General features: G+C 32.0%; 1 protein-coding gene across 3 annotated transcripts; it reads left to right on the top strand.

Annotated features, from left to right (window-relative positions):
- Positions 1-5,896: 5,896 nt before the first annotated feature.
- LOC146897374 (Calcineurin-like metallo-phosphoesterase superfamily protein) lies at positions 5,897-11,533 on the top strand. Of its 3 annotated transcripts, none has more exons than XM_085731748.1 (13): positions 5,897-6,087; positions 6,338-6,403; positions 6,920-7,098; positions 8,029-8,164; positions 8,696-8,792; positions 9,043-9,102; positions 9,188-9,288; positions 9,464-9,504; positions 9,593-9,650; positions 9,805-9,879; positions 9,951-10,108; positions 10,382-10,648; positions 11,106-11,533. In XM_085731748.1, the coding sequence occupies exons 1-13, from the start codon at positions 5,968-5,970 to the stop codon at positions 11,353-11,355; spliced, it is 1,608 nt and encodes a 535-aa protein (XP_085587874.1). In that variant the 5' UTR covers positions 5,897-5,967; the 3' UTR covers positions 11,356-11,533. The 3 variants fall into 3 exon arrangements, with proteins under 3 accessions (XP_085587874.1, XP_085587873.1, XP_085587872.1); XM_085731747.1 differs by having other exon boundaries at positions 6,335-6,403; XM_085731746.1 differs by having other exon boundaries at positions 6,332-6,403.
- Positions 11,534-27,098: the final 15,565 nt, after the last annotated feature.

Below are 27,098 nucleotides of genomic sequence, written 5' to 3'. Positions count from 1 at the left end.
GATGGGTTAAAGGTGACTAAAGGTTCTCAACTTCGACGGTCACTCGAAAATATCATGTCAAACGCGAGTACTCACGTCAACAAAATATACTTCCAAGATCCCACCATTGAGTGGGTTATCACATGTACCAATACCGAAGAGTACTCTTGGCATGGAAACTATGATTATACCCGGTCCTATCTGAATTTCCCTCAAGCTCGGGTATAGAGCTTATCTCACCACTCACGTTTAGAAAGGAGAAAGAAGAAGGAAGAACAAATATACACGTAATTTCCATCTTTTATTTATTTATTTTTTTAGCAAGTAATAGCACAAAAAGTTAGATAAAACCAAGTTAGGCTCAACCCTCTTAAGGGAGTCCCCAGTGAAGTCGCCATTTCTGTCGCGTCATTTTTCGGATGTCAAGCTATTTTGTTAGCGTTTGACTCACTTTTTATTTCACGACTGAACATTTAATTTTTTTTAAAAAAGGGGAAAAAAGTTCAAACTACCCCATTTTGAAAAGATTTAGGGTTCGGGGGTTAGTTACATAAAGGGAAGGTGTTAGCACCCTTTATGTTCGTAGTACTCTACGGGAACCTCTTGGTTTTGTCTAAATAATGTACTATAACTTGCTTGCTTTGAAAAAATGGAATTTTAAATGATTTAAAAAACAAAGACCTAATTATCTACATTTTATTGATTTGAGAGGACGAGTGTCCTTTGCCTACGTACCCGTAAGGGATCAAAACCTCGTAGTTCGGGGTAGAAATTGACGTTTGATTGGTTTTGTGTTTTTTATTGGTTTTGAAAAAGGTTTTAAAATGAAAAGTCAAGTGGCAAATGAGAATTGGTTTGTATTTTTTATATTGAAAGAAAATAGACTCAAAGTATGATTAAAATTGATTTGATATTTGATTAAGAAAGAAAATAAAAAGAACGATCACTTGATTGAAAATCAAGATTTATTATGAAAATATTGTTGTGATTTTTATTATTTGAATGTTTTTGTTGTTTTGGAATAATAAATGAAAATTAAACTAACGGAGCAAAAAAATTAAAAGCGCGTGGATTTTTGTAGTGACGTTAGATCACCACAAAATCCTTAATCTAATTTTTTGTATTTTTGATATATATATAAAGCGGTAAAAAAAAAAGACACACACACTTTTTCTCATTTATATTTACATTGGACCTAAATACATTCTAATTGCTGGAAAATAAATGTAAATAATTAAAATGCTAAATAAAAATAAAAAAATGCTAAAAAGAAATAAAATGCAAGAAAATAAAAGAAAATAAAAGGAAGGGACAACCGAAGGGACAAAATTACCGAAGAGACAAAATTCCGAAGGGACTTTTCCGAAGGGACAGAAAAAGAGGGAGAAGAAAAGAATAGCTCGTCAACACAAGCTAAATGAGGGAGAAGAGAGAAAAGTTCTTTGACAACTCAAGAGAACTTTTGGTGTCTTTTGAAGTGTGGAATGAGGGTTCTATTTATAGGTGAGGAGGTTGATGAGAATGGAAAAGTGGTTTAATGGGTTTTGATGGTGATTTATTGAATGGAACGCGTTTTGGCTATAAATGGAAAGAAAAGAGGATGACTTTGGTGATTGCCTATGATTGTGGCATGAGAAAGAAAAGAAAGAAAAATTGGACCCCGAACACTTTGGATTTTTGGACTCATTAAAAAAAGTTATATAATAAAAAATAAAAAAACTAATAGAAGTAATTAAACTAAAAATAAAAAAGGTAAAATGGAAATTAATAGGAAAGAAAGTTTCTGACTCTGAGATTGTGCCTTTGAAATTGGCGTGTAAACAAGTCTTGAACTATGTTTTTTGGACATTCTTTTTTTGGACATTTAAAAAAGGAAAAAAAAAGTGACTAAAATAAAAGAATAAAATGTAACTAAAAATTAAAATTACAAGAAAATTAATAAAAGATGGAAATTTTACTAAAAAAAAAAAAAGAAAGGAGAGAGGAGGGCCTGACTTGAAACCAAACATGAGGTATTTTAAAATACCTCTCTGCCGAATTTTTAACTGAAAAGTCAAAGGATAATCAGGGTCCGACGGCATATGAATGTGGGATCTTAGGTCAAAAATTGGGGTATGACAGATGCCCCTATTTAAGTTTCTTCGTCCGGAGATTTGAAGATGGAATCTTTGATTTGACGGACCGAAGATACTTAAATACAAAGTAAACCAATTTTGGACCTAAGATGCTGTGAAATGCTCATGATGCAAGTATGAATGTAGTACGACAAAAATGATTTGACTGAGACGAGAAACAACAACAGGATACCCAAATTCGTTAAAGAAAAGGGATCCGACACCACTGGAGAATGTAGTTTCACTGGGGAGAAGATTGTCTACTACCGTATTGGTTTGGGACGATAGCTTAATGAAGACAAAACTTTTTAGCGACATCTCTTGAACAGCAATGTTAGGGATGACACCTCATTGTCTACTACTGTAGTCATTTTGGTATCTTACTCTGCACCTCATTGTCTCAAAGGTTATGATTCGAGATTAAATACAAAGTAGAAAATGATCGTTTTGGTCCTTGAACCGAAAATCAATATCCCCAAATTTTCTATTTTCACTTTAGTCAATGTGACACCTCATGCACGCCACTTCATTAGTTAACAGAAGTTTTTAACGTCAGAGATTAAACTGATAACGAAAGTGCACATTCATAGACTATTTGTGTGTTTGGTTCAGCTTTGGATAGAATTTATTCTGCCAGAATTGATTTTGAGAGAATTCATTAAATAGAATGAATGTTGTTTGGATAGTTTTGATCAAAATTGCTTTTGAATGTATAATTACAGCCATTGAAATTTCTCTCATCTCACATCTCAGATACCTCTCAATATTCAATTCAAATTCAAAGCATCTTCATCTATGAGTCTTCCCACAACATCAAAATTTGGACTCATTCTCCATCAGGTATTTACATTGTTAAGAGTGGTTATTAGTGGTTAACTTCAATCTCTCTTTCTTTTGCAGGTCAGACTCCATAGGAAACATGTCAATGGATTTGAAGGTTCGACCTCCCAGAGAACTTGAAACATTTTATCTGGTTGTCTATGCATGGTATCCTTTCAATGAACGCCTTTCGAGCTAGTAGGCATTTAACCTCATATTCATGATGCAAGAGATGTGGAGCTAATATTGAGCCACTTTTTCACACCTTTGGAGATTGCCCACTCTTATTAGCGATTTGGGATGCCTTGTTGTTCAACAAAGATACAAACTCCAATTCTCAGGATTTCAATCGGTGGTTCGAACATTATGCCTTTCCTCCTAATGGTAATATCTTCATTATAACATGTTGGGTCTTATGGAAGACACGAAATCATAAGATTTTTAATGGAAATGATTGGGTTAATTGGGTTTGACTTGGCCATATTTATTCTCTTCATTCTGATGTGGTGGTGCAAATTTTCAAGGAAGCAACTCAGAAGCTCATTAGACAGGTTAAATGGATTCATCCTTTAGAAACAATAATGATGATTGAGTGTTGGGTTTTTTTTTATGGTATTACTTCTTGCTTAACGGCTGAATTGTATGCCTTATTTTTTGAAAAAAAAAATATTGCATGTCGTTTTTCACGGCCTTCGTATTGCGTATGAAGCAGGTTAGGGGAACATAGGAGGATTCTAGGATGGCTTTTGATCTAATCATGTTGGATGTTGAACCTCGTCATCCTCATGCTCCTTTGATGAGTCAAATTGTCCAACTGCAACATCGAGATTGAATTGTTAATTTTCATCATACCCTCTGTCAAGGCAACAAGTGTGCATATTGACTTACTAAGCACGGTGCTTCTTCTTTAGATGTTCTAATGTCTTGAATTTTTTGCCCTCTTCAACTGTATCATCCCTTTCTGGATGATGGTCTTGGAGTTGCTTGCATGATATTGTAGTTTTAGTTTTGTTTTGTCATTTTTTCTTGAACAAAAAATACTAAATCTCATTTTTATTTCCCTCGCGCGTCCCTCTATCTAATTTTTCTATCTCTGCGATGAGAACATAGGAGGATGCATAACCAAAGAAGCATAGAAAACACAAGCCCTTCGATCCCCCAACAACAAAGAGCAAGATATAAGAAGGCTAAAGATAGAAGGCTCTTAACAATTTTGTAGTCAGTTTATTTGAAGTAGGTTCTTGATATTCTATAGGATCAATTATAAATCTGAATATTTTTTTTGAGAGGATTATATTATCTGAACTGAAATGCACTTATGTGTGATCACACTTTTTATTGATTAAAATTTATTATTTATTTAGCTCCCACCAAAAGGAACAAATATTTCAAAGAACATCAAAAGTATTCAGATAGTTGTTCCTTTTGAATATAGTAATGATATTTTGACATCCATTTGATGACAACTTTGTTGACAACCTTGTTTTTCTCACTCCTTATTGGTCAAAAACAATGGAGAGAGAAAAAGGAAGAGAGAGAATAACAACATCATGTGAGTATGAGAGAGAAAGTTGTCCAAAAGTTGTCAAAAAGTGGTTGTCAAAAATATCATTTCTCTTTTGAATAATGAATTATCACACTTTTTTCCTTTTACAAACGTCTTTTTACAACTACTATCTTGTTTCAAATTATATATCGCTTTATAATATCAATGAAACATTAATGTTAATATTACTTTTTCTATTATATTTTTAACTATTTATTAATCTCTCTTCTTTTAATTCTTTCATCTATCTTTCTCATATTATTTATTAAGGACAATTTTGTAAAACAACTCATAATATATATTTTTCATATAAAATTAATTATATTTCTTAATACGTGTAAAATGCCAAAAATATCGTATAATTTAAGACGGATGCAATAGTAACATACAATATTTCATTTCTATTCTCTTTCTACACCAAAGAGTTTGAATTCTGTTTCATTTATTTGTCTTCAATTTATAAGAGTAATATTTCATTTATATTCTCGTCCACACCAAAGAGATTGAGTTTTGTTTCATTTATCTATCTTCAATCTATAGAGAGATAATTACAAAGCATATGTTAGTAAGACACTTTTATTAAATAGACTTCATTAATAAGTTTCATTAACGTTTACTTGTTTTTATTTATCTCAAATGGATAATAGGTAAAGATAAGATAAGTAATGAATAAATTCATATACAAACATATCCTTATTAAATTTGGACTAATAATTTAAACCATCTTATTATATTTGATGAGTCTCTTTCGTGTTTATCACATGCTTTATTAGACGATGCTTTAGACGTCTCCTTTTTAACGACTTAGTCTTTTTTCTTCTTTTTTTCCTTTCTTTTTTCTTTTTCTCATGGAACAAAAAAAAAATCCATGTTCATACAAAATAGACCAATTTTCGATATTATCTAGATTTATCACTTTTGGTAAATCATTATTTTCGTTTGTTAAATGAATAATCACAACAGTTCTCAATATATCAAAATTCCAAAATAATATATGATTATGCATTTTGTTAGTTAAAATTGTGCTTGATGTTAAAATACTATGATAATATTATCATAAGAGTCTTTTAGTATATTTATTTACTATTATATTAGTCTTTATAAGAAAAAAATTATAAACTATTTATTTGCATCGTAGGACTATGACATAGTACACAATTATAAACTATTTTTTTGTCAAATAGTCTATTGACTAAAACTCGTACATATTAAATTTGAAGAAGTGAAGTGTATTGAATTCGAACCTCGACCTTTACACATATTATGCAATGTATTTATCTCAACTAATCTCACGAAAATCGATTATAAACTATTTTATAATTTGGATACTTACATCTCACCTTAACTAAACCTACCTAACTAGCGTAATAATAGTTTAAAGTAAAGTTTAAAATAAAAAAATCCGAAACAAAAGAAAAGACCAAGAAACCAGATTTCCTAATTTGGAAGAGTGTAACATTAAACTCTTCAAAGATTCAAACCTTGCTTTGAATTCATTGAGGATCAGTGATGAAGCAACAAGAGTTGACTTTATTGCTATGTCTCATATGGGCACTAACCCTTCTCTATGGTGAAATGTTCTCTTACTGGCTTCCACCTCTCTTCACTTGTTCATGGCCTCATTTAATGGTATAACCTTAAAGTCTTCATCTTTTCACTTTTTTCAATTCTGGGTCACTCTAAAAAAATTATTTTTAATTTTGTAATTTATGAAATTTTGGATAATATTGAGCTGCCAATGTGATGTGTTGGATCTATTATGTTTTTTATTTTGTTGGAAATTAGTTTATGGAGTTTTGTGGAAAATTGAAGAGTTTTGTTTGTATTGTGAATTTAGTAAAATACTTAGCTGACTTACCTTATTTTCTGCTAGCAGCAGGTTCAAACAAACAGTGTGAATCACCAAACTGATTATGTAAAAGTTGCTATTATTGCAGATCCACAGGTGAGCTTTTCTGCTTTTATGATTATGTCATATATGCATAATTACTTATTACCATAAATGTTAAGGATTTAATTGATATCAAGGATTTAATTTAAGATTGAAGACTCATTTCAATCAGGGACTAATTAGTCGCCGATATTAAAATGGCATGTACTAATTTGTGTTTTAGTTTTGTCTCGGAGTGAATTGGGCCGTTAGAAAATTGTGATGAACCAAAACGAGTCTTCACTCTTAATTTAATTAATATATAGTGACAGTGTACATATTTTTTATATTGTCAATCAATCATAAATGTAGAATCATTAAAAATATCATATCTAACTAAGTCGTACAAAAATGATGATTTGTGATTGGTTGACGATGTAAAATGTTTTTACATTGACATTGCGTCAAAATTAATCTTGTATATTAATGGCAAATTTATTTGCATTGCATATACTTGTTTATGCGAGTCTATTAATGTATGTTTCCGTGGATGTGAATCTAATATATTGATGTGTTTTTTTAACATAACAGCTCATGGATAAAACTTCTCTCCATCTTCCAGAGAAATCTCTTGCACTGGAGATTGTGAAATTCTACACTGATTTAAACATGCAAAGATCATTCTTTTCATCGATCCTGCCTTTCAAGCCTGATGTCATATTGTTTTTAGGCGATTACTTCGACGGAGGTCCTTATTTATCAGATGAAGAGTAAGTCATGAAAACAAATATCTATTTGTGATTTGGCTTTATGCAAGTTTTGATGTTTTGTCTTGTTGTCTATTATGTTTTTGGAATTTAGTATAAACATTTCGTTTATGAACCAACATAGATGGTAAGTGGTGACTTCTTGAGGGTGCACTTTGTAAGCAATTTAGGTATGTTTTTATTTAGTATGCTATTCTAGGGAACTTAGTTAAGCACTTATCCATGAGCTATTATGAGAAGCCTAGTGAAATAAGGTAAAAACAGCTTATGGACATAAAAGGAAATTTAATATTTATATAAGTGCTTATGTCATGAGATCAGCCAACAGAAACCGAGTAAGTCCTTTAAGTGCCTCCTTACGAGCTCGATGTCTATTTTTATTTATTTGTTTCCAAGGATTATTTTTTACAATAAGGTCAAAAGTGAATGGATGGATATTTCCAGGGGCTATGCATGTTTTACAAAGAAGCCTTCTTAAGAAACTATTATCATACGAGCACCACAAAGAATTGCACTGAAAATTTATAGACATGATTATCTGGTCAAAGACTTAACAATTATGTTCATACCAAATGCATGACAAAACCATAAATACATATATATCCTCTTTGTAATACCAAATATTTTCGTAACTTGTTTGATGCTTAATGTAAAATCTCAAACCCTTTTTTCCCCCTCCCTTAATCCCTCGTTTAAATTGACTATTTAATCATTAATTTACATATTGACAGCAGTAAAATAAAGCTTAGATTTCTATTGTCAACATCTTTTAAATGTTTCTATGCTAAAGCGTAAAGGGTGGCCCCTGATAAATTTCAAACACAGTTGTTTGGCTCATCTATGGTGAAAATATTGTTTCCTTTGGTTGTATCTACAACATGTTCACTCGAATTTCCTTATATGAAATTCTTTTATGATTTTTTGGATCGACAGATGGAAGGAGTCATTGAATCGCTTAAAACGTATATTTGGTTTGAATGCACAAGGAAAATACACAGACAAGCCAGTTTACTATATTCCCGGAAACCATGATATTGGTTATGAAAGTCTTCATTATGCAATGCCGAAGGTATTCAACATGTTATTGCTCTACTTTTGATGTTTAAGTTGATTTTAAATTTGGACTCATTATTGATATCTGCAGATTGCCGGTGTATGGGATTTTGTATAGACTTATAGACTAATCGCCTTGACATTGATGTACTATTGATATTTTCTAAAGATTAATAGAAATGTGACATGGTAGATTTTGGTTGTAAGTATGAAAGGCCATCATCTTGTGTTGGTTGTGAATGTCATGTAGAATTTTTGAAATTTGCCTGCTGATTGTTTTTGACAACTCGTATAAAGTGACATTTCGCACCGCAGTATTTCAGACACTTGTCTTATTAATTGTGATTCACATAAAGCAAGGTTTACATCACATATTAAGTTTATCAAAGTATACTCAAGTTTTATTCAGTTCCATTTTGCATAATTCCCAAATCTGTAATTTATAAAATGCGAGGAAAATATTTTGTTCCTACTTTATTTAACTGTGTACTTTCTTTCGTGTCTTCTTTTCTCATAACATTTTTATCATTGCATTGCATCCACGTAGGTTATCAGGCGCTACGAGGAAACATTTGGGATTAGAAACTACAAATTTGCAGTTGGAAAAGTTGATTTTATTGCTGTCGATTCACAAACTCTTGATGGTAAACTGGGGTTTTCCTTGTAGATTTGAGCTATCATGTTTCATTATGGATTGTTTCTTTCTTTAACAAAAATTTCTTTATTAAACAAGCAATCAGACTTTCACTACTTAAATAACAAACATAATTTATATAACTGAAATATTATAAATTTCAATCATGTTGTAGTTAGTATGTATTTATAAAAGTCAAAGTCATTGCTTGAAGATTTTTTAAGAAGTTGAAACTACTGAATTCATTATATTTTCTACAGGACACCCACAAAAGCATCTGACTTCTCAAACTTGGGAGTTTGTAAAGAATATCTCTGTAGGTATAAACTGGCCTGTACATCTAATTCATTGTTTAGTTTGATCACGTGTCCTGTAATAATCCACAAGTTTTTTGTACTTTACTAGATGATGTAGTTCGTCCAAGAGTCTTATTAACGCACATTCCTTTATATCGACCGGATGATACTTACTGTGGCCCTGATCGTACTTCCCCGATTATCAATCAGGTAAAGTTTATTTCAGTTTCATGAAGTGAATCTGTAGTAAGCATGTTGTATTTCGTAGAGCTATATCCCTCAGAATACTGTTATGCCGTGGGTTTTGTCTGAAATCTTATTTTTTCTGACCTGCCAGTTGCTGTTCTTGAAACTACTAATTACTCTCTCTTTCTTTAATTTTTAGAGGATACATCACGCTTGGCATGATAAGACTAACGATATTACGTAAGTTACTCATCTTATGGCATGGAATTTGCATGGGCTTTCATAAGTGGCTCATTTATAGATTTGTTGACTTTTTTTGTCCATTCAGATATCAGAATTATGTTTTTGAGAAGTCATCGAAGTCTTTACTAGATACTATCAAACCTGTGAGTCATCTACCATCTCTTTAGACTTTTGTGCATCACTGTCGACGGAGAAATAAAAATAATAATCTATGATTAATTTGCAAACAATTTATGTTTTGTGTATAGTGTGCCATTTAGTTTATGTTTTCATTTTTAGAACTTTTGATTTTGGCAGAAGCTTATTTTATCTGGCCATGATCATGATCAATGCACCATCACTCATCAATCTAAATCCGGGCCTATAAAGGAGGTAAGAACGTAATTTTCTCATCTGGGCGTGTAGTTGTGTGTTTGAACATTTTAACTGACAGTAGCGTGCAGCACACTCTAGGTACTATAAGCTGGCAACAAGGAAACTTGTATCCTTCTTTCATGCTGCTATCAGTTGTTAACTCAACTCTTCCAAATGCTTCCATTCCAGAAGAGCCTTTGTTGACACATCTATGTTATCTTCCAAAGCAATTTCACATTTATATGTGGTATGGTTCTAAATTCTGATTATGAATTTTAATATAATTTTCTCCTGAGATTTTCTATAAGAGAAAACGGGACATGCACTGTCAGTGTAAACTAGTTTTACACTGATGCGGTCCATTGAGACTTCAATATTTTTCTGTTATTTTTAAATTGCGGTTACAATGAGGACCTACATGGAAATATCAGTAGTTCTCACTGGATGTCCGTGTAAAACTGTTTTACATGAACCGTGCATTTTCATTAAATTGGCTCTTATGATTTGCTGCAATTTGCAGGTATATTGTGCAATTTGTTTTTACCCTCCTAGCCCTCTTACTCTGGCCAACAAGTAACACAAGTTTCTGGCATCAGTGTTGGAATTTGGTGGGCCATTTCAAACAACTTTTAGCTTCTATTGTATCTAAAAATGAAACAAAAGAGAAGGATGAGGATGCCAACTATGAATATGAGATGATGTGGGATGCAGAAGGCTCGATGCATCTTATAAAGAAACCCTTGAAGTCATCCACTGTAAATTCAAATGAAAGAAGCTTAGGAGAAAGGTAAACTTTGGTTTTCATATTCCGTGCTATTACAAAGTACATGGAAAACATATTTGGAAGTTCAATCCTAGATAACTGTGATTTCTTAGTTCATCATGAAACTGAAACTAACATCATGAACTTGTCTGGATTGGCTGATTTGAACTTATCTACTAGGATTAGAGCTTGTGACTTGTGAGGCTGTATGGGAGAGCATATGGAAACAACTTATGACATGTCCGTCAACTATTTTCAGCTTATTTTCATAAGTCTCCATAATGGCTTACGAAAATAGCTTATAACTTATATGGAAAACAATTAACTTTATTTTTTCTTTTGTTATAGAAATTAACTTAATTCATAAGCACTTATAAGATAAGTGCTTAGTTAAGCTGTTTACCCAAACAGCGACCAAATCTGTTAAATATTAGAGACAAAACTTAAGCATCTTCCTGTGTTTTTTTTTATCTGCTGCCAGGGGTAATGTTGTATTGCGGCCAACTGCTAGAAAAAATACTGGTCAAGAAGCAGATTTCTCTGTGAATATGGATATGGCTTCAACCATCGGGCTTGATCCTCTAGCAAAAATACCTCCCAGAACAGGCAAATCAAAAACAACAATTATAATCCAAAGATTACTACGCACACTTCGAATGCTGACTGTGATTGCAGCTGTCAATGTCCCTCTTTACATGATGTTGCTATTCAAGGATTGGATCGACAAGTAGAGACAAGATTCATACATGAGTTATATCATTCAGATTTTACCAATATTTTGTTGTAACAAAGAGTTGTAGTAGAACCAATTAGATAGTACAAGTAGGTAAGTTCTATCAACATGATCTAATAAACCACTGTTCATGCTTCTGTATGTTTAATTGGTAAATTACATAATATAATTTTCGATGCCTCGTCTCATTTTTTTTTTTACCAGGGTCTTGTTCTCCATCGCTACTATATTCGTTATCCATTGTAATATAATGTTATAAGAATCAACATAGGATGCATACATTACATTTACAAATTACAAGTATTATTGTGTATTACGGCTAAAATGTGTGTTATAAAACCACAATAAGCATGTTCTATTCTTGAAAGTAGACAACTTTCTCTCTTCCAAAACTTCCGTCATAACAAATTTATATGGATATATCGTGCACTAGTTATCTTCATATAAAATCCTTTATCATTTCCATGGTTGCGTACATTGAATTTAAGCTTCCAAAATGTTTAAGCTGGACTTCTGCAAAATGTTTATCTTTTATATTTAATTACAAAATTGTCAAATTGTTTTCAATCTGCTTTCTGTTTTTAATTTGTTTTATGTACAAATCTTCATAAACAAAGTAGGAGTTAATTTGAGGAGTTGAACTTGTGACTTCCAATCACATGATTGTAACTCTAATTGCTGAGCTAAGATTCTCATTTTCTTACACATAAAGTAAAAGACTGATTATAATGGCAATGATTTTTAACACTGACCTCTCAGTGAATGACTCATGTGGGCCATTTTGAAAATGTTCAATAAGCATTATAGGGACTTGAAACCTAATTTTTATATGACACCTGCATGACTGGATTATTATGGATGCAACCACTAACTCATCTCACACTTGGTTGTCTGTTCTCTGAGATCTTGTGTTGCAAAATTGGGATGACAGAGAACATGGATCAAGATATACATGTCTACCTTTGCAAGGCCAGACCATATAATGGAAATCTGGAATAGTTAAGAAGAGCCAAAACATTTGTGTTGTCATGTCAACCTTTCAAATAATGTTGTCAAATCAATATCTTTATCTTCAATCTTTTTAATCAAAATTTCCTATTTCAGTATGTTTTTGTTCTTGAAGTAGCACTGGGGTTAGACCTTGTCAGCAATGTGTCGTGATTAGGTGTTTAGGGTTAATGAATAGTTTGGCTTCCAACTTTGAGTAGTGGACCTGTTTATAGGGGCAGTGAGGTAACCTCTTCCCCTATCGACATCGTGTAGGGAAATAGTGGCGTCTCTCGGGTCTTCAGCGGTTTGACCATGTAAAAGATCACGTGATACATTCTTTTAGATCATATTCGGATTATGAGTTGTAGTCTTCGATTATTGGATTTAAGTAACGCTATCACAAGCGTGTTATGATAGTCTAATTTTAATCAAAGCATTGTAGTAACTCTAAGGTCATACTTTCACCATAACACTAAATTGAGCGTTCAAATAACTTATTGTTATTTTTGTTAAGAGTCTCATATTAGATGAGATAAGACATGAGAATGTATTTATTTATAAGTGCTGGTCAATCCTCCTTTAAATGCAATGGTTCCTCTCCATCAAATGGTATAGAGAAAAAAATATGGAAGTGAGAGAAGAACTAATGAGAGAGATAGAGAGTAGAGAAATGGTTGGTGGAGAGGATCCAAACCCCACTTAAAAAACCGATTTGTGAGAGTTCTTTTACTGGTTACATTGCATCCACAAGACATCCATGCAATAAAGGGGTGCAAGTTGTTTGGGAACAGCTTGAGGGGGCATAGAGGAGACAAGATATAAGGCAAATAAGTACTACTATAACGACAAAATTACTTGTGAGTGAGGATCATGAGATGTAAGGAAATTACTCCATATAAGTGCAATGCAATGATGTGTGCATCAATGTGTGCCAAATGGGATATTGAAATGGATTTAATCACCATTTAATTAATGTTCATTAACAATTAGGATAAATTTTGAGTAATTCATATATTAAAGGAATCACAACATGAATCAAATGAGTGTGACTCAACAGGCTGAGTTTGTTGAAAAGAACTGCAGTTCAATCCCGTTATAACTCATTTTTAAGAATCGACAAAGAATCATAATTGTTGCTAAGCACTCAAATATAATAAATTAGTCTCATAATAAGTCTAAATAACCTAAGTTTGTGCTGGTACTCTAGATTTACTAGGAAGCTAAATCTCTTAATAAAACATGTTTAATCTAATTACTAGTGTATATCCTTGAAAACAAAATTATCTGTGTATTGTATGCTAATTGCTAAGTGGAATGCTAAGAGTGATTCTTTTCATTAACAAGATGAGTACTAAGTTACTAACTGTAACGATTTTAAATGGATCATAATGATATTTTTTTTATAAGGAACACATTCAAAATTTGTCGATTTTCAAGAAAAACACATTTAATCCTTCTCATAACGACCAACTTCATGAATAACAATCACTGATTAGTGATTTTACAATATGTCTTCTACAACATGCAACATATGATATGAGTTTATTCTCTTTTGTATTTTTCAAATTTGCTTTGGGACCAAATCCTAGTTCTTTTAGTCATAATGTCAAAGAAAAAAACAATAGATATAATACAAAAAGGGTCTTGATATAGAGGAAAAAGGTGGTTATACAAGAAGATATGCAGAAAAGTAGTGTCCATGTGAAGGACTAACATTCCAAAATTACAAACAATTATTCCACCATCATATATATATATCAGATGAAAAAACTTTCAGTTAATTAGTTCCTTGCCAGCTTCATATATGTAGTGATCATGCCTGCCCATGTTGTAGAAAATCCAGAAAACTCTCCAATTTCCACATGAAAAACCATTTGAGTTTTTTCAAAGGGTAAAAAAGGGAAGAAAAAAACATAATGGAAATGAAGAGTCCTCATAATCCAACTGGGCTGGTAGCTTATGCATATTAAGTAGCTTCAAGGTTTCATCTTTTGGGAAGAGAGATTGCGAAGTGTGATCTTTAGGTTATACGAAGAGAAAGGGTCGGAAAGAAAGTGTCAAAGAGTGTGTTGCTAGCTATAGTCTTCTCCGCGTGTTATTTATAGCTATAAAGGAAGACCAAAAGGAGGTGAAATCCGAGGAGTTTGTTAGAGAGTATGTTGCTAGTCTTCTCCTTGAATGTACCAACAAAGAAGCATGGTTGCACAACGACGAACGATGTAGAGACGAGCACGTTGCTCCTTAACCAAAGAAGCACACTTGCTACTAATTCCATTCCTTTTTTTCTTTGTAGGAACCTTTTCTCCTTGCTTGTACTTCAAGTTTTGAAAGTCTGCCATGGTTATTTCTATGGTAGTTTAAAGTATATTGGTAGCTAGAGCTTTTGTTGTTTATCAAAGAGGAAACCCCTAAAAAAAAGGCTTGCTACACACAGCCTGAGGAAGTACGTGGGAGTTAAAATACATATTTATAGATAGATATAAATAAGCAAACACCAAACCCAAGTCCCAAAGGGAGATGAATTCTCTTTAGTCGACATGTTGATCAGTTGCAATCTTGACCGTTGAATGAAGATCTGACAGATTTGATTTTAAGTTATATTTTAAAAAACAGTGTTAGCAACACTAACTCTAACGCTATTATTTCAAACATTCACGTAGGTCTCATATTTTATGTGAGATCATTTTTAATACGGGGATCCACATGAATTTCACGCAATAGAAAAATTGATAGTTAAAAGAGAACAATGACTCCTCTATTTTAAATTTGATTTGATATAACTAAAATGTAAATTGTTTGTCCATGAGGTGTCGGATCAACATTAAGGTATAAGAGTTTGACCTTATAACCTTAACAAATGAGTTTAATCTCATATGAAACGATTGTAAAATAATCATTAATGTCATTTTAATTAATAATAATATCCATTCTTAAACTTTAAAAAACGTAAATCGTTTGATCTGAATCTAGCGGCCGACATTCATCGACCGCACGATTACGCAACTTTAGAAAATCCATTTATACATAAAAGTTGACTGAGAAAATGGAGTAAAATGGAAGTGAACGTGGGCAAGCTCGAAAAGTGAGGGATTTGCAGGCTTTAGAGGGTTTAAATTTGAAGGAAGTGAGTGAGGGGGAATGAACGTGGGAGTAGTTGTTGCAATAAAGTAATAGATTACTTGTGTTACCAATGTAATAAAAGACTAAGTTGTGTGGCAAAACGAGGAAGGTTAATTAGAAAAGTGGCAAAGGTGAACATGAAAAGAGGGAACACTGCTGTAATCCAGACAAAGCCATGGGAACAGGAACCCGGCAACCTTACCTCAACTCTTAGGTGGATTGGAGTTTTTGTTGGATTCTACCTTTGTTAACTCCCAACAACAACATCTTTCTTTGTTACTTCCAAATTATTAAACCATATGAGGCCAGCTGTTTAATTTATCATAGTTTGTTAATGCATGACATATCTTGAGTTTAATATCTTGGCAACTAGCATATAGTAGTAGTAGTAGTAATTATTGTTATGCCAAAGATATTGCACCATTTTTTTAACTAGCTATCCTTTGATGAATCTTGATTATGTTGGTGGATATGGATTGTGTTTGGATTTACTTTCACTTTGGTTGTTTTATAATTGGTCTCTTGGAGATTCACCTTAATCACTAATGATATAGATGAGATAGTGGTGTTTAGGGTATGTCCAAAACACATGTTCTTACTATAGTTCTTAAATATAATAAAGGGTTTTTTTTATGTTAAGAGTAACATGTAAGAACGGTAGCTTCAATAGACCATGTTCTTGCAATGTTCTTGACATATGCCCTCACACGATACAGTTTTTAAAACGTTAACAACAATAATTTTTAAAAATGAAGAAAAATTGAATGTGCATATCTCAGTGTCGTTTCGATGTAGACATCGGACTTACTTTTAATCTAAAGTATTGATGCTACATAGTCCGTATGTGTAACTTTTTTGGTGCATAAGTTTATCTAAACTTTTTATCTTATTGAAGCAAAGTGTTCTTAACTTTCTTGCATCCGAGATGCTCAACTTGGGGTAACTCTCGTCTCGCGGTTTAGCTTTTGAGGTTGTGTTAGATTCAAATTTAAATTTTAAAATAACATCATAATTTATAGTAGATCTATTGCAAAATATATTTGTATTTTATATTTGTGATCCTCCTTACTGCTAGGAAGTATATTATAGATCACATCTTGACTCGTCCAAACCCAAAATTCTAAAATGGTTTAATCTTGTATAATTGATTGGCGATCCATTTTCATATATCAAACAATATTTTAAAATTCAAATCAAACATTTAATCGGCGAAACGTTTGAGTCATGATTTAACTATTTTAAACCCTTTAAAATGAGATGAAACTTCAATCAAACCACCAAAATAACCGAACTGTGGTAAAGGTCAATTCAAGGTTCAACCAAATGAATTGTTTGTTTCGGTACAATTTTTAAAAGGAAAATGCTTGATATAGCGAACTAGTTTTATTGGCTACCTGAGTGTGTTTTTCATGAAACACATACTAATATTTTTATTAATAATTTTTCTACAACTCTGACTCGTATGAGTTCGTGGTGTTTGCGAGTCAAGTTGGTCGCTACATATAGCAGTGCTCTTTTTAAAATAGTGTTATCAAGTAAAGCTAGCATGTAATGCGGAGTACTCATCTTATGTAATACGTGTATATGTGTGTGCCATGAGAATGCAAATCAGAATATCAAAATATGCTAGCTAGATGGACTTAATTGATAACTAGTTAAATTTGATAAGTTCATGAGTTTATGATATTTATATGGCTGGCTTCCAGCTTCCAATGATATCCCAAAAGTTTGGATTCCAAACATATATAATCTGGAGGAAGATCTCTGTAGGAGGCAAACTTTCTCAATGAAAATATATATTTGATTCATTGCTAGCATCTATGATCCTCACTCCTAATTCTGCATTGGTTTGAGCGTGGTCAAAGCATGTAAAATATGAACTTGATCTAGAAAATTTGATCATATTTATATTTGAAATAATTGTTCAAATATGTGTGGACAATGCAACTATATGCAAAGGAAGTTCACATTATATATTAACTATTTAATAATAGGAAAAGAAAACACGTGTCTTGTACCCAAAAAAAAGTGTTAATATGCCATTGTATCTTCCAAATACATTTAAACTATTTTATTTAACATTGCCGGTATATGTTTATTATACAAACCACTTTTTATAAAATTAGTTAATGGAATATTAGATTCTTTTTTTGACTCAATGGAATATTAGATATGGGAGTAGAACATCTGGTAATTTCTATTTTTATAATGTTTAAATTATTTTAAAACAACTTATTATTCTATGCTTTTTAAGTACATAAGCTTATCCTTGCATAAGTTTATAATAATTAATTAACTAATAATACAGAAATATTAAGATAAAACAAGCATTGGTTCATTCCATGATGCAATGATAATCTCCAAATTAATATACACTCTCCATTTTATTGTATTTTAAGTAATTTAACAATTAGACTCACACTATAAATGCGAAGAAGTGGAGAATCTGAAATTCAAACTTTAATCCTTCTGAAATTCATGAAGCGGTTACACTCTCCATTTTATTGACAGTTCATGAAGCTGTCAATTGAACTGTACTTATAATACACTCTTGATTCTATATTACAGAAGTCGTTTTAGAACAAAAAAATTACTCAATATTTATACGTTTTTTTATAATGTCATCGAGTATTATTTTTCAAATCATATTACGCAAAGAGAGACTGTTGATATGCATATTGATATTACAAGATGAGAGATTGAATAGAGATGAACAACATATAAATGTTTTTGATATGCGTATTGTTCGTCATCGAAGTAATTCTAGTCCTTATTGTTATATTCTAGTCCTGCAAAATTTAATTATATTGAATACAATTATATTTTTTTTTATAAGGATCACACTTATATTTTTGTTGGCTTTAAACTTTTGAGTGCGCTCATCTTAAAGTCTGATTTGATTTTTTCGATACTAATTTTGGTGGATTAATCCATATTAAATTTTGTGCTGGCTTTAAATGGAGTCCTGAAATGGACGTTGTGATTCGACCCCTCAGATTAGTCGATTTTTAAGACGGAATACAGAGATTTCAAAAAAGAAAAAGGTGGAATATTTAATGTTAGTTCTTTCAATATGAGTGAGATAAAGGGAAAAAAAATCATTGTTACAAGAACCAATTTATATGAAATTGACAGGGATTAAAACAAAACAACAATGACCACAAGAAAATGAGATATATTCATGAGGACAATTTTTTTTTATTTTTATAAAGACTAAAAACATAAAATGTTATATTTGCAGGGAACAAATATATATTTAACCCTCTTTTTTTAATCTAAAGAAGCATGAACATTAACCAAGTAGTTGTGTTTAAGTGGTTAATGAACTTCATCAAAGGATAAATCGATCGAAAGAACTCGGGTTTAATTTTTGAATGAAACAATTATTGATTAGACTTTAGACCAAACTCCGAATTACTAAAATCTTCTCTTGTAAGAACCGGAGGGTTAAAAAAAGGAAGAGCACTGTCCTAACTCTTTTTTTTTTTTTTTTGACAAAAGTACTGTCCTAACTCTTGTTAATCATGTTTGCTTCTGTGGCCTTAATCACGACATTAATTCCTTCATAACCGCAAGAAATGTTTTACAATCATAATTTTTTTTAACAACCTTGTGATCACCATCCAAACTCTATCTATAGACTCACCCAAGCAGTGTATGGTACTATCCATCGACCATGAATTACCACTTCAAAACGAGCAAAACATGTCATCATTCCAAGAAAAACAGAACTGAGTTTGCAATCCTTTTGGCTGTGAAACCTTGCAATAAGTAAATATTAAAAGTTTTACAACTTATTTTTGTAGAATGAACTTTTTTAAGGTTTAATTAGTTTATATATCCTTAAACTAATATAAAAAAATAAATAGGTCTTTAAATTAAAAAAAACGGTGTAATCAGATCCTTTAACTATTTAATATTTATGAGTTAAGTTGTACCCAAAAAAAAAATTATGAGTTCAGTGTTTTTGTTAAACTTTTTTGTTAGTCGACAGTTAGTCAATATTAACGTATCATTCCTACTATATGAATATGTCCCTAAACTAATTTGCAATTTGTAAATAGGTCCCTGGAATTTAAGTATATTAAAGTTGTTTTTTAGATAAACTATAGAGTGTCCAAAGACAACCTTAATATGAAAATTCAAGTCAGTTCATATTAATCTATATGATGAGATTTGCAATATGTAAATAGGTCCCTGAGTTAATTAATTTCATATTATTAATCTCATCATAAAATCTAAAAATACTACTTCATTTGTCTCGATAATCTTCAGCATCATCCCAACTTCTCTTTAATAGTTGTTTTTTCTTTTATCCATTTTGAGCTCTCACTGCAGCACTTGTCTTCACTTGCATGTACTCCTCTTTATTTACCAAATAGAGTTATAATCTTCAACAAGAATGCAAGCAAGTAAAAAATTTAGTAACTTCATCCCTCTTCTATCTCTATCAACCCATATGTCTTCCAAAAAAACAAAGCACAATTAAGCCCCGCGGACATAGGGCTTGATCGAAAAAAGTCTATAAATTTGAAGAGAAATTCTTACATGGTCTCTTACGTAACACCTCATATTTAGTCTCAACCAATGAAAATAGGGCACATCATTTAAATTTAATTGAGGTGCACTTTCAGCTGCATATCTTGGTAATGGAACCGCTTGAAAAAATGGTTGAACATGATCTAGAGAAACAACAAAAAAGAAATTTATTATTTTATTTTACAGTTTTTTAAATTTAAATGATGTGTCCTACTTGATCAAAATTTTGGGTCCACTTGACTTTTTTTTTTTGAAGGAGGTCCACTTGACTGTTTTTTTTTTTTTTTGAAAGCCTTGATTTTTTAATATGAAACTGAATATGCAAATGTACTAAATTTGGAACTGCAAGTGACTCTGTGAATATGAGATGTGTCTCTAATTGCATACTCATAGAGTGACCTTCAGTTTCAAAATTGGTTCAACTGTACATTCGATTTTAAATTCAAAAAATTGTCGTCTATTTGATTCTAAAGTCAAGTTCGTCAAAAAAGCAATCAATCAATGAGAGTCACTAAATCATATCTTAGCAATGACTCTAAAAAAACTCGAAATAACAATTACAACTATAATGAGAAAATAAAATAGAATGATAACATGACATAGATGATATAATATCGAACTAATGATTTTTTTTTTTAGAGAATATCGAACTAATGATGATAACATGACATAGATGATATGATATCAACTAATAAATATTAAATATCAACTACTAGTAATTACTCATAAATTAGGGAAGGACAAGAAATTACCAGAGAATTATCAATCACAACAAGAGGTCTCGATTGAGCAGATGGATCAGTGACCGGTGTTGTTATCGATGGACCGCTTCCTCCAATAGTTGTTGAAGCTAATGTGTGACGTAGTTATAGGTAACAAAAATGAGACATATGTTAAAACCATTTAAAAATTGAGAAATGATATTTTGACAACTATTTTTAACAACTTTGGTGATAATTCTCTCTATCATACTCTTATTGTACTTTTATTATCTCTCTTCCTTTTTCTCCCTCTATTGTTATTGTCCAATAAGAAGGGAGGAAAAAGGTTGTCACCCAAAGTTGTTTAAAATTGGTTGTCAAAATATCATTCCTTTTAAAAATTAATAACATATACTATAAAATGTTTTCATGGCATGCTTGGATGAGAGTTTTGAAAGGGAGAGAAAAACTTACCTTTCTCTTTGAGATCACATATAATATAAAATGTTTTTTAAAATCATTTAAGTGTGATTGAAATATTATATAATCGTCCTCGTGAGCTTAGATCAGTTGGCAAGGACAATACATAATATATGTAAGGTTCGGGGTTTGAATCCCGATCACCACAAAAATTCGGGGTTCGAATCCCGACCACCACAAAAATATATAATCTTGGCTTAATTGCATGTTTTTGCATGTTTGATCCCTTATGTTCATTTTGGTATATATAATCTTGGCTTAATTGCATGTTTTTGCATGTTTGATCCCTTATGTTCATTTTAGTTTTCAAGTTGGTCCTATACGTTTTGAAATAAGTTAGTCCCTTCAATCACTTAAAGTATCTTGGCTTAATTGCATGTTTTTGCATGTTTGTTGGCTTATGTTCATTTTAGTTTTCAAGTTGGTCCTATACGTTTTGAAATAAGTTAGTCCCTTCAATCACTTAAAGTTCAAAGATTCGGGTTGACAATATGGGTGATGGAACTTAACTTACTTAAAAAATCAGTTTTAAAACATTTTTTTAATTTTTTTTTGTTTTATCAAACTCAATATCATGTCGTGGAATAGACTAACTTATTTCAATGTGAGTAACGTTTTGGACCAACTTGAAACTTTTAAAATGTAAGGGACCAACTTGAAACTTTTAAAACATAAGGGACCAACCTAAAAACTAAAATAAACATAAGGGATCAAATATGCAATTAAGCATATAATCTTTTATCTTGTGGTCCTTAATATGACAAGATCTTTAAGATTGTAGCTCCTATAAGTTTTTTTTGCCTTCCAACAATTGAACTTTTATTAATTATATATATCAAAAATTAATTACACATGAATAGAAAGCAGACAAACAACAAACTGCGTCATTGGGCCTTCTTGATGACAAAATCATTCCTCATAAATACAACATTCATGGACCTATGAGACATGACATTGTTATGCATGACCATTTGAACTCTATGTAGAAGGTCAAAGACCTTTGGTGTTAGGAAGTAAAAAATGTCAAATGCAAATGGTATAAAAAGATGTTGATTGTCAGAACATATTTTCTCATGTTTGGCCATTTTGATGTTTACCGATGTTTTTGGTAAACAATAAGACCAGTTTTAAATTGAGTGAATCATCAACTTCATCCTTGAATTTGCAAGGATCAGCCAAAATCGTCCCCCAATTATTCGAAATATCAAATTAGTCCTTGAATTTGACATATGTCAATCAATTTAGTCCCCCGTCCAATTTGGGTGTTAACAGTGCTGACGTGGTTGTTAACCTCTCACGTGGGTCTCCATGTCAGATGCCACACAAGCAAGGACTAATTTGGCCGATAGTGACCAAATTTCCAAGGACTAAATTGATTGATTTGCAGAAAATGTTTGGCTCTTTCTTCCCCAATGGCTATTTCTTCCTAAAATATATAAAATTGGAACCCTAATTTTACAATCTGTAATCTACACTCCAAAATCCTCAAAATTTCTTCCAATAATTAGTGGTAATGTTCTTCCCCGATTCAAAAAACTTCAAACCCTAATTATTTGACTAACTATTAAATCGATCCCTACATTATTTTAAACACCCATCAAATAAGTACTTCAATTATTTAATCAGATGTCAATTTGATCCTTGAAGCATATATGTGCAAAACAAAGTAAAAAAGTCAGAAGACACAATTTGATCCTGAAATATTACATAGGAAAAAGTAATAAGTCATAAGTCTCAAATATTACATGGGCAAAAGCAACCCAACTATGGGGCATTAACAAGTCATAAGTCTTAAATATTACATAGGCAAAAAGAAACCCAACTATGGGGCTTAATTCAAACAAGTCTAAATATTACATTTCCAAATGCATATTTTAAATACGTTTCCATCAAGCATCACTTCTTTAGAAATCTGGGGGTTGAGATAAACTCCATGAATTTAGGTTGTGTCGAACCGGATGGACCATAACTTGAATATGGTACTCTAATAACGCTAGGAGCAGTTGGATGTGCTGATGCAAGACCCCTCACTGGTGTTTGCTTAGGCCTCTCATTTGAAATAATTGGTCCTCTAATGCCATACCTCCTTGTAGTAACACCCTGCAATTACATTTTCAATCAAATCAGTCGCTAAATTATAACATATTCAATCAAATCAGTCCTTAAATTATTACATTTACTAGCAAATCGATCCTTAAATTTAAGTGTTATACCTGTCCAGGTACAACTTCGTTTGCAACAACATTGTCAGCATTTTGAGCATTTGCAACAACATTTACAGCACTCTCTGCATTTTCTGGCACAACATTTCCAATATTTTCTGCATTTCCCTGCACAATATTTCCAACATTTTCAGCAACAACATTTTCTACATTTTCAACGTTTTCTTCTTATGGCTCAATATCAATCTAGTATTTTGGTCTCCTATCAAAACCTTGCTTTACACAACTTCTTGAGTTATGACTAATCAATCCACACCTTTCACATTGAGTGTCATTGTAAGTCTTCTTTAGACTGTGTTTCTTGATTCACATTCTCTACTTCAGTAGAATAACATTATCTTCTTCAGTTCCTTGAGTAGCACCAACATTGTCCTATTGATTTCCTTCAGTGGCACCAACTGTTAAATCCATTCCAAAACATGTTTGTCAGTTGTCAATGGATTCAAGCAAATATTGCGATCATTTGCAACACCTTCATACAACTTCAAGTACCATAATTTAGATACCTTGAAGTAGCATCTGTTGTGTTTCACCATCTTCTCAATGCCCCACAAACATAAGTCATCAACATCCATTTTTTCCCAAACACATAATTCCCCACGAACATATTGTAGCCTTCGATGCTCATCTCGCTCTAAACCATCACTGTGATGCAGGATTAGCGTGATATTGTCTTCCATCCAACGGATTTTAGCAACATTAGTCTTAATCACAAACAAAACAACATCAAAATGTAAACCCTTTTCAGAAATTGTTTTAATCAACTAGTAATTTCCTTCATTACCAAGTTAATGTTCATCAATTTTAGTAACCAACCAGAAAAAAATCAAATTTTGAAGTCTTAAACTGAAAACCCTAAAATGAATAATCTAAACAACCGTCTCAAAAACAAACAACAAAACAAGCATCAAATGAAGTTTAAAGTTGAAAACAAAATGATAAAAACTGAAGAAAAAAAAAGCGGACAAAAAAATGGGTGAAGACGAACAGAGAAAAAGAAAAAGAAGAGGAACAACGTTACCTTAACCACAGTCAAATTCTTCCTTCAAAAATCCAATGTTGATCGCCGAAGATGATGATGATTTTGGAGAGGTGGAGGTTTTAGCAGGAAGGAGAAATGTGAGGATGAAAGGTATGGGTAAATAGAGGGGTAAAATTGAAAAAACGGGAAAAATTATATTGAAAAGTTAAAACTGATTTTTTTTTCATTTCCATCAAATTGGTCCTTGTACACGTGGCTTCCTTGTTGACATGTGTACAAGACAGCACATCATGTAGGCCAACAAATCAACAGCGAAAACGAAACATTTGGACGGAGGGACCATTTTGATGGACGTCTAACAAATTCATGGACTAATTTGATATTTCGCGTAATTGGGGAACGAATTTGGCCGATTCGTACAAATTCAAGGACGAAATTGATGATTCACTCGTTTTAAATTATTACTTGCAGGATCAAACTAGAAATCCTAAGACATACTGTAACGCCCACTTTGATATTTAATTATTTTTATTAAGTTAGAGTCTATTTATGTGATTTTTTTTTTGGTCAAGTATTTATGTGATTTATTTTAAATATGTGAGGTGTTGATATTTTATTAAGTGGCTTTATTCTATTATTTATTAGAATATGAGAATTATTAGAGTAAGTAGATTTGGTGGTTAGAATAGAAAGAAGAGAGTTATTGAGCCTAATTAGATTTAAGAAGAGAAGTTAGTATTATAAATAGAGGAGATATTAGGTTGAAAGACTAACATATGCAAAAAAAAAAAGGATTTGGAGAAAACAAGGTTTAGAGAGAAGAGAACAAGAGGAGAGAAGAACCAAGAGAAGGGTTGCCAATCGATAATTCTAAGGTAAGGGTGAGACTATCATTCGGTAATATTAAGTCTGTAATTCTGAATTTGCAATTAACATGTTCTAGGATTAGTTTGTGAGAATTTGCGAATTAGGGTTCCGAGAGAGAATTGATGATTAGATGATGAGAAGTTGTTAGATTGATGTAGAAATTGTGTACAGACCTTACATAATCCAGGGGTAATCATAATCATAGAGGTTGAAGTGAATTTATGTTGTTCTTGAAGGTTTTCATGAAAAATGGGTCAAATGGTGATTTTTGTTGAAAGGGTGTTTTAGTTCAAGTTTTATATGGATTTGGGTGTCTTTTCATGTTTAGAAACGTTTAAACAAACTTTGGGACCAAATTTGGGCTTAGGGGATTCAAAATTGGGATTTTGGGATGAAAAATAGAGTTTTCCCGAGAGCTATCTCTGACAGCATTCTCTGTTTCATGTTTTTGCATCTTTTTCACACATTTCAGTTTTGAATTGGCTTTAGGTGTAAACACGAAAGTTGTAGGTATGGATGTTAGCTTTCTAATGTCGTTGGTTTGACTTCAAAAGGATTTATAGAACTTGAGTTATGGTCAAATTACTGCACATAGGTCACAGTGAATTTTTATGGACTTTCAACACAACTTTTCCGAATTTAAAATGAAAACTTGTATTGATCGGTATAGAATTGGCCTTAGGTGTAAACATGAAAGTTTTAGATAATTTTTTTAGCTTTTCAGTGGCTTTGGTCTGACGTGAAAATGATGTTTGGTCTTTGAGTTATGATGAAAATACTACAAGGAGGTCTTAGCGAAATTGCACAGTGACAACATTCTCTGTTTCATATTTTTGCGTTTTGTTCATATGTTTCTGTTTTGAATTGATCTTTGTTGTAAACATGAAAGTTGTTGATAATTGTGATATCTTTCCAGTAGCCTTGGTTTGACATGAAAATATGTTGTGCATGATTATTTATGTTCTTACAAAGATGCATGATGAATTGTTGATACTTGAATACGATGATATATGATGAATTGTTGATGTTTGAATACGATGTTATATGATGAATTGTTGATGTTTGAATATAATATTAATGATGATCTGTGAAGTTGTTATAAGATGACTAAGAATATTAGTGATGTGCGATTGTTATATATGCACTATATGTGTTATTTATGATGCTTATGTTGATGTGATGCTTAAGATGCTATTATTATCATTTGATACTGTTATGTTGTGATGCTGATATGAAATGACTTTATAAGTGCTGCATATGTTGTCGTTGATCTTATTTAAGATGTAAATGTCGGTCTAAGTCAAAGAGTTGTAAGATGTTCATGAAGTTTCTAAGACGTAAGATGTTGAGTCCATGCATACTCATTTAAAGATGAGGGCTTATGCCCTGGACCTTTTGCTCAACGACGACGAGGGCTTATGCCCTAGGAGCTTTTGTTCAACGACGATGAGGGCTTATGCCCTAGGAGTATATTTATGCTCAACGACGATGAGGGCTTATGCCCTAGATTGGTACCACATGCATTTGCATTTCATGATGATCAAAGATGGTTTAAGACGTTAAGAGTTGCATAGTCGAGTCTAGATGCATTGTCAAGTCAAGTTGTTAAGTTGTGATGTTTTAACGAATTACTTTGTGATGCCTTTTAGTATGATGATATGTGACGATGATTGTGACTGCTATATGATGATATGTGACGATGATTGTGACTGCTATATGATGATATATATTGCCAAGATGAAACGATGATGTCTATGTATTTGATTATAATTGTTAAATTATAAGATGTTTATATTGTTAAATGTAATTTATGATTTATATACTTAATATTATTGTTTGA

The sequence above is a fragment of the Medicago sativa genome, chromosome 8 (assembly GCF_051527215.1).
Source record: "Medicago sativa cultivar Bolivia chromosome 8, Bolivia_mono, whole genome shotgun sequence".
Lineage (NCBI taxonomy): Eukaryota > Viridiplantae > Streptophyta > Magnoliopsida > Fabales > Fabaceae > Medicago > Medicago sativa.
Note: the sequence above shows the minus strand (reverse complement) of the source record. Positions and strands in the feature narration are given on the sequence as shown.

Coding starts and splice junctions, on each gene's coding strand:
- LOC146897374 (XM_085731746.1), top strand. CDS start 5,968: ATGAAGCAACAAGAGTTGACTTTATTGCTATGTCTCATATGGGCACTA. Junction 9,289..9,463: donor CTTCCCCGATTATCAATCAG/GTAAAGTTTATT, acceptor TTTAATTTTTAG/AGGATACATCACGCTTGGCA. Junction 10,649..11,105: donor GAAAGAAGCTTAGGAGAAAG/GTAAACTTTGGT, acceptor ATCTGCTGCCAG/GGGTAATGTTGTATTGCGGC.